The sequence below is a fragment of the Sycon ciliatum genome, chromosome 1, assembly GCF_964019385.1.
Source record: "Sycon ciliatum chromosome 1, ocSycCili1.1, whole genome shotgun sequence".
In the NCBI taxonomy this organism is placed as follows: Eukaryota; Metazoa; Porifera; class Calcarea; order Leucosolenida; family Sycettidae; genus Sycon; species Sycon ciliatum.
The window spans coordinates 40,805,040-40,816,350 of NC_088643.1; the positions used below are offsets into that span (position 1 = coordinate 40,805,040).

The 11,311-nt window shown below is 47.1% G+C and overlaps 1 protein-coding gene across 3 annotated transcripts in view; it reads right to left on the reverse strand.

The window, feature by feature from the left end:
• Positions 1–8,449, reverse strand: part of LOC135825884 (brefeldin A-inhibited guanine nucleotide-exchange protein 1-like) — a 29,854-nt gene extending 21,405 nt beyond the window's left edge. For 2 of the 3 annotated variants that reach the window (XM_065338536.1, XM_065338524.1), the window contains exons 1-10: positions 8,019–8,449; positions 7,905–7,935; positions 7,692–7,821; positions 5,822–5,968; positions 4,872–5,051; positions 3,899–4,025; positions 2,651–2,859; positions 2,172–2,214; positions 1,192–1,414; positions 95–329 (exon numbers count right to left, since the gene is read on the reverse strand). In XM_065338536.1, coding sequence (XP_065194608.1) covers positions 95–329; positions 1,192–1,414; positions 2,172–2,214; positions 2,651–2,859; positions 3,899–4,025; positions 4,872–5,051; positions 5,822–5,968; positions 7,692–7,821; positions 7,905–7,935; positions 8,019–8,133 — 1,440 coding nt within the window. In that variant the 5' untranslated portion in view covers positions 8,134–8,449. The remainder of the gene's footprint in view (positions 1–94; positions 330–1,191; positions 1,415–2,171; positions 2,215–2,650; positions 2,860–3,898; positions 4,026–4,871; positions 5,052–5,821; positions 5,969–7,691; positions 7,822–7,904; positions 7,936–8,018) is intronic. The other variant, XM_065338530.1, reaches the window with a different exon arrangement.
• Between the last annotated feature and the right edge of the window lie 2,862 nt (positions 8,450–11,311).

The following is an 11,311-nucleotide window of genomic DNA, read 5'->3' on the forward strand; positions in this document are numbered from 1 at the left end:
ACATACATCGTACATATACAAGAAGATAAACACAACTAAGGCTGGAAAGCTCACAAGAATGATCATACCTGTCCAAATGATCACATGAACTTACCTCAATTTGCATTTTCAAATGGTACTTGAAAGACTGCAGCAGCGTCAAGAAGATAGACAGAGACACTTCAAAGACCTGAGGCACATTGCTAACTCCGTTCTTGCTAAGAGATACACAAAGGTACTGCTTGATGGCACGCACAAAGAGCTCATTGGTGCGGAAGAAAGGCCCGGAGTTCTGCAGGATGCCGAGAAGAAGCTCCAAGGACAGAACGGTGCTGGACAGTTCTGGAGACCTGCAGCACGAGAAGTATGTACAGATGTACACAGGCAAGTATATGGTACTGTATGAAGGAATGAAACAGGTATGAAAGCAAGGGTGTGTACTGTCGGGGGTATGATTATGGTAGTACAGTCAACTTCGCTTATAACGACACTCGGCGGGGCATCAGAAAAGTGTCCTTATTCGCGAAGTGTCGTTATACCCGAAGTCTCATTCGATGTATTACAGTTGGATGGGACTTTGCTTTGGGCATGGAAATTCTGTCGTTATTCGCGAATTGTCGTTATATCCGCAGTCGTTATTAGCCAAGTTGACTGTACATAACGTAGTCAAGGGAAAGTCAGCTGCACTGCAAAATTGTACACAAAGATAAAAAAGTTAAGTAAAATTCACACGTTCCTGTTACCACCTGCTGAACAATTAAGTTGAGAAAAAACAACCAACTGAGGAAGTTTCACCACCATGCCTGAGATGCCACAGTGGCAGATACAGCGCCTAGTGGAGAGGGTGAGGTGGTATCACCAACGGAAAGAAGGTGATGGGAATTTGCCTAGCTACACATACCAACAAAATAATCAGGAGGTTGTTTAAATTGCAACAAGGAATTGTTTAACCACTTGTCTGACTGAGTCAGACAACTAAGAAAAATGGCCCATGAGTAAGCTCGACAGAAAGTTCTGCAGATTTTCAAGACAGTGGAGCAACGTCAGAGTCAAGCCAAAAACTGACTAGCTGACCATTTGACCGACTGACGGACTGACTGACCAACACACAGGGCCGAGCAGTAACCATGATGATAATACACCAACATCACAGAATATAATAAAGGAGGGAAACTGCCAAGACGCAAAAAAAGTAGATAGTCCATTACTTACTTTGGATCTGCACTCTCCACACTCTTCATTGAGAGCTTGCATAGAGAGCGGAAGACGAGGAAAGCATCCTTCTGTGTGATATGCGTGAACTTCAGCTTCTTGCCTGGCTTCAAAACGCCTTCCATAGCATCGAGACCTTCAACGTCACTCAGCACTTCCATGTTAAGTGAGCCAGCCGATGCACGGGATGATGCAATGGTCGAATCTGCTGCTTTCAAGTCGCCTGGACCAACACCGTTGATAGAAAATACAGATGTAAACAGTCAGTGTGCTGACACCGCCATACAGCTACAATGTAGTTGAGTGCCACGTGCTTACACTGTAATACGTGACATACGCATAGAGCAGTGCAGTACAGTGAACTAAGTCTGGTCAAAATGACCCAGTATGCACTTCACAACCAACACAACACCCAAGGCCAGTGTGTATATTTTCTTCAAGTCACGTAGAGGTAGAGGCGAAGCACAGAGGCCTAAGTAGTACCCGAAGACACTAGGTCACCTTCAAGCCTTCGGAAATTTGCAAGCTTGTCGGATTTGCAACAGCATCGCGTGAAGTGCAGAGGCCAATTCGCTCCAACTGGCTACGACCATAATGCTATGCCCAGTGGTGGATGCAGACATCGTGCAAGAAGCAGGCTAAAGAATTTTGACCGTGAATGTTGGCACACGCCCTAGCAGGTAAAATATTACACGTGAGCATAATCACATTTGCGAAGGCACCAAACGTACTCCCTATCATTAGTGCAGGCGTGAAACCCAGTACCTCACGATCCAGAGGCAAGCCTACAGACCACTCATCAGTGGGTGGTCACCTTGATGATTCAGATTTACTCGCAGACTTCAAGCAGAACTATAAACACATGTAGTACATTGCACAAAACCTGCAAGATGTACACTGAACAGGACACCTGAATCAGCAGCACAAGAATTTTGAAGAGAATGCCAAGCTGAACACTTAACCCATAGCAGGTTGCTTACCGTTTGCATTGGCAGTTGCCGTCTCTGTGTCAGCTGACTGCTGCTGTTGCACAACATAAAGAAGGATAAATGTACACAGATATCAGCTACATATCTGCTGACGTTCAAAACGTCTGCGTTCAACAGCAAGCTGTTGAACTGACAGCCAGTACCTTCCCATTCAGACCTGCAGGTTTGTCAAACCCAAAGTACTTTTTGCCTACGTAAACATGTAAACACAACCCAGAAATCGAACAGAGAAATCAGAAGAAGTCTTCCCCAGTAGTCGTGAATGTTGCTGTGCATTGGGCTGTGTTGCGAGAATCAAAATGCCTTCGGATAAAAGTAAGGCGTGACCCAATGCATGACACACATGCAAACGTGCACGGGATGGCCCAGAACAGGAGTCATAAAGTGTATGGGTTGACATGACATGATACATGAAACATAAAGTACATGGGTTGACCCGGTACATGAGACATAGATAAATTGCTACTGACCCGGGCAAGGCCTTCTTTGACAGACTCTACAAGAATCTCGGCGTTGACTTCGTCAACCGCCTTCTCCACCACCTCCTTGACCAGTTGCCTTGCCACTTGCTCGGCACTGTCCTCAGGGCCTGTCTCCTCCTCGAGCTCATTCTCCAGATCTTCCTCTGTTGGCACGTCCATGGCAGCAGTCGCAGCAATTACAGCTCTTGTCTCTGTGTCTAATACAACCCATAAAGGCAAGCAACCAAAAATGTGCAAGGTTGAATGAAACGCGCTTGCAAAGGAAGAAACAGAAGAAACAGAGGGTAGGAAAGTGATCTATTAGCAATATCATCGCTATGTATATGCACATATCAGGTGTACCTGAAACACTACACCCATTGTACATTGCCAAATACGGAATGTATGAGTAATGCATGTGAGTATGTTAGGGTCAGGAATGCATTGCTCAACAGAGGCAACACCCTACACAACCATACCCAGGTGGCTGTGTAGGGTGCTCGCTGTACAAACTACGTCATTCTGCCACGGCCTTTTAACCCTTTATGGACGGATTACTAGCACAGTATGCACCAGAATTACAAAATGTCAGTACAATTTTCAACTTTACCATGTCATAACTTTGATGTCCTTCACTTGATTTTCACAATCAAGGGCTCATTGGAAAGCTCTTGACAAGAGCAACGCCAGGGTACCAATCTCCATTATCCAGCCGCCACAAATCAGGCGCGGTAACACAGCAAAATCGTCTCCAAGCCTGATATGCAAGCAAATTCGTCCCATCAACGCCATTCCACTGTCCTTCATCGCAGAACGCTCAAATCTGTTTGAGACGATTCAACCTTCAGCCGGCTACGTCATTATCATGTGCTCAGTCGCTCAAAGAGCACACAAAAAGGGATTTTCCCCCAAAATGGCGAAATAATCGATCAAAAATTTGAATTTGCCGAGGTAAGAATACGGCGTGCGATATCTCTGGCGTCCGACATCGTAACTCTTCGGCGATTGTTGCATTGGACAGCTTGGAGTTTCCGCTACCACGTAGACCCTTCGATTGTGGAATTTGCTCAAGAAACGATGGAGTTACGAAGATTTTACCGCCTGCAGACTTTCGATCTTATTAGATCGAAACTCGTACAGTCCGTCCACAAAGGGTTAAACATGTATAGTGAAAGTGTAGTGTAAGATGAGAGTGCAGCAGTACAATCCAGGAAGTGGACCATGAAGCGTGAAGGAAATCCACCATAAATCTCATACCCGAGGCATTGGATGCAGTCTCTGCTAATGAAGCTGCATCATCTCCTCGTGCTTCATGGCCACCTTGGCTATGGGCCTGCTCTAGCGGTATTGATGCTGATGACGATGTGAGCTTCTCTCGGCCTTGCTATAAAGCAAAAACGAAAGCAAAATGGACACAACCCACACCACTATCGATACAGTCGGCAATACACCCAGTTTAGGGCGATAGCAAGCGTTCATACGCCCCCCCCCCCCCCCCCCCATCACCCCTTCCCAGAGTATGTAACTCTTCATGTGGAGTCAGGTATGGCATGCTACCCACTTTACGTAACCACAGACTGCAGGATCAGCTCAGCCACTGCAACTATGTTCATCTCGCATGTATTGAAGACTCAAAGCATGTTTTCTCGGAGAATGGAAGGTATGCATCGAAGATGGCCGGCACCTTTTCGCAGGGCAAGTTGCCCCATACTTGGCAGGTTCAACCCGCTCTAGTACATCTATGAGTATGACCTTACAAGGTCCACGACCCTTTATGCAGAGCTGGAATCAAGAAGTGTACGGTTGTAATGGACTTGCCCCGCAAACCTAATGGCGGGAAATTGATACATACGTCCCATTCATTAAGAAATTGATGCTGCATGTATGCGCATTGCGTGCTGAATCTACCGACAGTTATCACACATGTACCCAACACTATATAATATTGTAGAATGTCAAATTCCAGTCAGCCGTCAGTTCACTACAATCATGCAAATGACACAGACAACACCCCGCGCAGAGCACTCGTAGCTCAGAGATCAGAGTTGCATACTCTTGAAGGGGGTTATAGACTCTTAGCGATCAACAGATAACCATGACTGGACAACACGGTAACACCATCTTCACCAAGCTGCCAGCAGCATCGGTAGCATCACCAGCATTTTTTTTAGCAAACGTAGCCTAAAATTAACAACCATTTCCCAACGTAAGGAGCAAGAGATAGACTCACAGCGTGCTGCTCCATTTTCTGGAAGGTGATTGATAGCATTTGTGTGAGCGTTGCCTTGGCAGTGGTCTGGTTGATCTGGTTCTTTGAAGCTAAATAAATACTGAAACAGGTGCGAATGATTTGCATCAGCGATGCTTCGTGCACATGACAAGTTGGTACGGATACCATGGTTAACACAGCCTGTAGCCATGGACAAAAGAACCAACACACCACACTATGATGAGACATAAACATAATAAATTATCCCAAGTCAATGGTCAGCACAGCCTGTAGCTATGGACAAAAGAACCAACACACCATACTATGAGGAGGCATAACCCTACTTCAAATACCATGTAGTCAATATCTGTGGAATAAGCAACCCAAGGACACACTTTGAAGTATGCACTATGCTTTAGCCAGCAGTACACTAGAGTGTACAAGCAGTCAAGTTCAGGACAGCTAATGCAGCGAAACCGTCAACTTTTCATCAGAATTTCATTTTCGTAATAATTTGTTAGTTTCAGTAGACTAACAGAGAAAAGCATGCTGATTTTGAATCTGCACTAGTAATATAGAATTTGAGGTGCTCACAGTTTCTAGTCATACTGAGATTCCAACATTCGCGAACTGTAGACCACTGGAACAATAGTAAAAACTCCTGGTGACACCCAGATATATTTCAGAGAATGATTTCCAAAGACATCCACAGATTTCGAGGAGAATATAATAATGTAAAATAAATGTTGGCCCAAACAGTCCCCAGCTTCCTTCATCCTGTAAATTGGCCAAAGGCAGATTACATGACTGAAATGGCACCAGGTGCTCGGTGTAATCCAGAGACTCAGCACTCACAGACAGCTTTACTTCTTTGCGTGCAGTGTGTGTGTGTGTGGGGGGGGGCACAGGTATCTGTAAAGCAAGGATGATAGCAGACAACTAACGGGTATGAACTAAAGTCTGTAAAGTACCTTGATGATCTGCAATTGGACACCTTCATCCGTGTTCTGTCCCTGGAAACAACTGCAAACAGTATCTACCATGCGATCCACAAGTAGCTTCTGCGGGTTGTCAGGATCTTGAGAGCTTCCAGTCAGGTGGCCGGGAGCAATGAGTTTCTACAATCAGCCACGAGGAAAATACACATTTCATACCGTCAACAGTCAACCGAATCAAAAGTAAAACAGTATTTCAGTTTTCAAAGTACATGTATATTCTTCCCTTCCCGGGAGTGTAGTTAGGATCTACTTGGCACCAAAAATATTATTGCACAAAAACACATACTTTGATCTTCCACAATATCATATCTCTATCGATTTTGATGGCCTTGGGGTGCTGGAAAACTCTGGACAATAGAGCGTGGTGACCACACACTTATAAAAAGAATTCATTGCTGTCTGCCTCCAACACTCCTGGAACACTGCTGCAACTACAGACCGAGTCGCAAAACACCTTATGTCCTGCCATGCTTCCATTTTCTCCCACCCGAAAGACCATGTTGAAAACGGCACATCCCTCTCCTCTGGTAGAGATGCCCTACGTGGTGAGCAGCCTGAGACAGTGAAACTTCATGCCCAAAGAGTATGCAACAATTGGTTCTAAAATGGCAAAGGTTTGATCGATTGCAGTTTACACAAACTTCATTGTAGAGATATCAGAGTTGCTTGCGTCGATAGCTGAGAATTTCCACCGCCTTGGGAGCGGTTCGATTGTGGGATTAGCTTCAGGATTGACTGAATTATGATCTGCTAAGCATGTGCATGCATGTAAGAGTGCGAGTATGTACCAATACGTGAATTTCAACCGGGTCCAATTGTACGACTCTACCCCACAAACCTTTCCCAGCTGTGTTTTTCTTTCTCTGCCAAGTCAGCAAAACAGGTGACCTGCTTCTCACGGCACCTTGCTTTTCCATAACAGGCAAATGACAAGAAAATCAAATGGCCATTGCACTGTGAACAAGTGCTTCTTATTTTATAGGGGCAAATAAGCACCGGATCTCATTGACTTCCAGTTTAGCAGACTGACATAAGGAATCATAGCAAAAGTGTGACCTCCCTGTAACTCAGACACAGGGTGTAGAATGTGATTAGGATGATGCAATGAAAAATAAATTTCAATGAACGTCTGGTTACGAACTGAAAACATACTTCACTTGCTACATTGTTCGGGTAAAAACCTGGCTGCAATGGGGCTGGGATGGGGGTGACCTGACCTGACCTGTCCAACGTGTATCCCGGGGACGACCCCCAAAAGTCAATTTCAACTTTCGCGGTTTGCTGTACAGATACTGCTACGCATTGTAAGTAGTGTACATGTGTGGTTGGCCCACTGCTTCATCCGTCATTCATTCAGGTCACTTGGAATCGGCAGTAAACGATAGAGCATGCGCTCACAGGTCTTCGCTTTGTTGGCTGTATCCGCATACATTTACATGGAAACCCCCCACAGGATGTGTACTGAGGTACGGGACATACGTGTTGCATGCAGAATACTGCTCGTCCGTGGTCACTTGGTCATGTGGCACATAGGAACAACCAACTATCCTAACATACGCCCAAATACAAGCAAACAAAGGTATCTGGACCCTGGATCCACCAGATGTACTCTGTCTGTCAAAGCTCAGGAATACTACTGTAACTAGTATCGCTCCCCAAAATTACTTTGCTGTAGAGCTATGGACAATTCGTTGCCAGTCTATAGAGACAATAGTGGATTCCAAAAAACCCACAACTGCCATCCAGTGGTAATGTGAGAATGAGCATGATTGTTCAAAAGTGCACAATTATAATATTATAATACAACAAAAATTACAAACGATTGCTGACACAGGCTACTTACCTGCAGGCAATCCAAAGCGGTACTAATAATTCGAGGCGATTTGGACTTGCAAGCCAGTTCAAATGGCTTGAAATAGGCGTCAGCTCCTCCAGAAGCAATAGATTTCCCTGTCGAGCCATCTTTTCGTTCCCTGGTCAACAGACAGGAAGCACGAGTTAATCAAACATGAATTGATTCTGAGACAGAAAAGCATAACACAATCACTGAACTTACCCTTCCTTCTTTGCTTTCTGCTTGACGTCATCTGCCAGAAGAAAGTTGGACAGTATGTGGAATTATGTTAGAACAATTTCTATGAACTAAATTCTGTCATCAGGGGTTTCATACCTAGTGCTTGGATACAAACTTTCTTCAGCTGAGCATGCTGCGATTTTCTGGTATCCTTATCGTTCAGGATTTTCTCCAAGGCTCTCACCAAGAATACAGAGGGTGCAGCAGCCATTTCCACCCGAATACACACTACAAGACTGACGAGCGAAATTAGTTGGGAATATTTATTTTACTCCTTTTCGTCTATCAATATTCACACCTGCATGTTGAATGCTGAGCACCGCACCAGTGCGACTACAGGATCGCTACAAAAACCACTACAATGCACATTCTCCATCAATGCATCACGTCTACCATGGTCTACCTCTAGCCTAGTAGTACCTCCGAACTACAGTCTACAGATTTCCTTATGTCTCCAATATTTCCAATGCAAACCAATTTTCAGACAGAAAGAAAGGCAACTCGTCCGCCTGTCCAAAGCAAATCACTGCCAAGGCGCTAGGCATGTACTGTATCACACTTTTTTTTTTGTCTAGCTAGCTAGCTACGGCCCACACTGGTCGCAGTCACATGCAGATCCACAGAAAAAAACGACATGCAGTGACCAGCATCTAGCATGGTGATCCATGCAAAGGAGAGTAGTGAAATACCGGTATTTTACTACTCCCTGATCCACACCATGCAACGACGATTTTACGACTCCCTGGATATGGTCATTATGGATGGGCTAGGCCCTGGCCCTGCCTTTACTTGGTGTCATTATTTTGTTGGGACAAAAATTCACACTGTCACATGTGCACACTGCACTGACCATGCTGACAGACGTACTACTACTAGGGAGGTTTAGTTCCCACGTAACGGAAACGCGTACGTGGGTGATCCACGTAAAGTGGATGAAGGGCACCCACGTTGCAATGTTGTGTTTAGTCACACGGAACAAACAAAAGCATGAAGCGAAAGGCCCAAACCTGGTCAAAGACGAAGCTATCCGGGCCCAAGAAGCCCATCCAATATTTTGATTTCGTGCTTCGGAAACTTCTTCAGCTGAGCACCCTCACAGCTTGCACAATGCACTCCATTCTGATTTTCACCCACGTTCTGGCGGAACGTGGGTGAGCCTCCATACACGGTATGTCGTGAATCAGAAAACGTCTGTACGTGGGTCACTGAGTATCACGTGGTACACACACGTAAAGTACCCACGGATTACGTGGGACTAAACCTCCCTATTGTCGACACGACATTTATGTCACGTCACTGCGGGTGACGTAGATCTACGTATACGTAGTCTAACATCATTATCAGTGACATCACTGTATCCGAAATCGCCACCCGTCTTGCAGCAGATTTTTGGTAAACATGTAAATCCATCGGATCCACGCACGCTACACCACTCACCAGGGAGTACTAGTATTACAGGGAGTTGCCCCCTGGTATAATACTACTCCCGGGATCCCTGGTGTACACCGTACACCAATCCATGGTACACAGGGAGTAGTACAATCACCATTACAATCATTGACTTTGTACTGCAGGCAAGCTACGGGCCCTTCGACGCTGATGGGATGATGTGGACGAGACTGGGAAACCTTACGGTTACCAATACCATGTCAACGCCTCGAAGACTCTCCTCCTCGTCAAGCCGGACCTGCTCAACCTGGCCCACAGGGTCTTTGCAGGAACTGGCGTTGACGTGGTCACGGATGGAGCACGCTACCTGGGTGCCGCTATAGGGACACCTGATTTCATCGCTGGCTATACAGCTGGGAAAGTTTAAGACTGGCAGCAGGAGCTTATGCGACTGTCCGAGATTGCCACTACCGAACCGCATGCGGCGTATGCCGCCCTCACACACGGATTGCGTGGTCGATGGCCATATCTCCTTCGTACACTGGAGTTCTCAGCTGAACAGCTGCAGCGCCTGGATGACACGGTCACGCCGGAGCACTTCCTTCCGGCCAGTCTGCCAGGGAAACGCACGTTCACGGCGGATGACCTCTCTCTCTTCTGCGGCTACCTTGTCGGCTCGGTGGAATCGGTCTGCCATACTTCAAAGAAATCGCTACTTCCCAACTGCAGGCTTTCCAAGTCATCACGAGCAGCCAGGTTGACGAGATCATCCCAGGGCACCAGCACGATGAGAGTGGCAGCATCATTCCTGCGACTTTGTGGATCAGCTAGCCCGACGTGAGAGAGCAGTCTGCTGCCAAGTCCTCCAAGAAAGCTAGTGCTGCCTCTTTCGCTGCTCTCCGAGAAGCTGCGGACCGCCCCTTGGCCCGTCGTATGGATGAGCTGTCCCGCAAAGGCCCCTCTTCCTGGCTCACTGCTCTTCCTCTCAAGGAACATGGTTTCCACCTCTCGAAGCAGGAGTTCAGGGACGGCCTTGCATTGCGCCGGTATGACTGGCCTCTCCTCGATATCCCCACGAAGTGTGCCTGCGGAGTTCTGTTCTCCACTGCTCATGCCATGTGTTGCCCCCGGGGTGGCTTCCCTACAATCCGCCATAACGAAGCCTGTGACATGGTAGGGGAGCTACTCACGGAGGTCTGCCACACAGTGGCAATCGAGCCTCAGCTAGCCCCACTCTCTGGAGAGTTGTCTTTTTTTTTACTGCTGCATCGGCAAACACCGCCGAGGATGCCCGTGCTGATGTCCGTGCCCGTGGCTTCTGGACCCGAGCACAGGATGCTTTCTTTGACGTTCGTGTCTTCCATCCTGATGCGGCGCCCAGTCCTACTCGGCCCAACCACTGGATGCCCTACTGCTTCAGCACGAGCGCCAGAAGAAGCTGCAGTACGGAGAGCAAATCCTCAATGTGGATCGTGGCATATTCAGCCCTCTGGTGTTGTCAACTTCTGGTGCTGCCTCCCCGGAATGTGAAAGGTTCTTTAAGCGCCTCTGTGGCTTGCTTGCCAGGGCTGATTCCAGCATGCCCTATGCACACCATGTTGCTGTGCGCTGCAGGCTGTCTTTCGCTGCTCCGGTCCGCTGTCATGTGTATCCGTGGGTCTCGGTCGGCATACCATCCTCCAGCTAACAAGCTTTGGCGGCGGTGGTTGAAAGCCGGATCTAAAACCAGTTGTGTTTTAGTGCAAAACTCTCACCACTCCGGACTCGTGCTCGCACTCCCGGAGCTAGCATGCATGGTGGCTATCTGCCTCTACAATACATGTGTGTGCTGTGCTCTGCCTCCGGTACTCATTAGAGAGGTTCCGGGGTACGATTTTCCGTGCCAAACTCCGTATGGGCGCTACGGATTTTTTCCAGGCGTGCTCCACACGATTTTCCGGCACGGAGAATCCGTGTGGACTGGCTTTCATACGAACTGGCCATGTTTCGTATGGAGATTT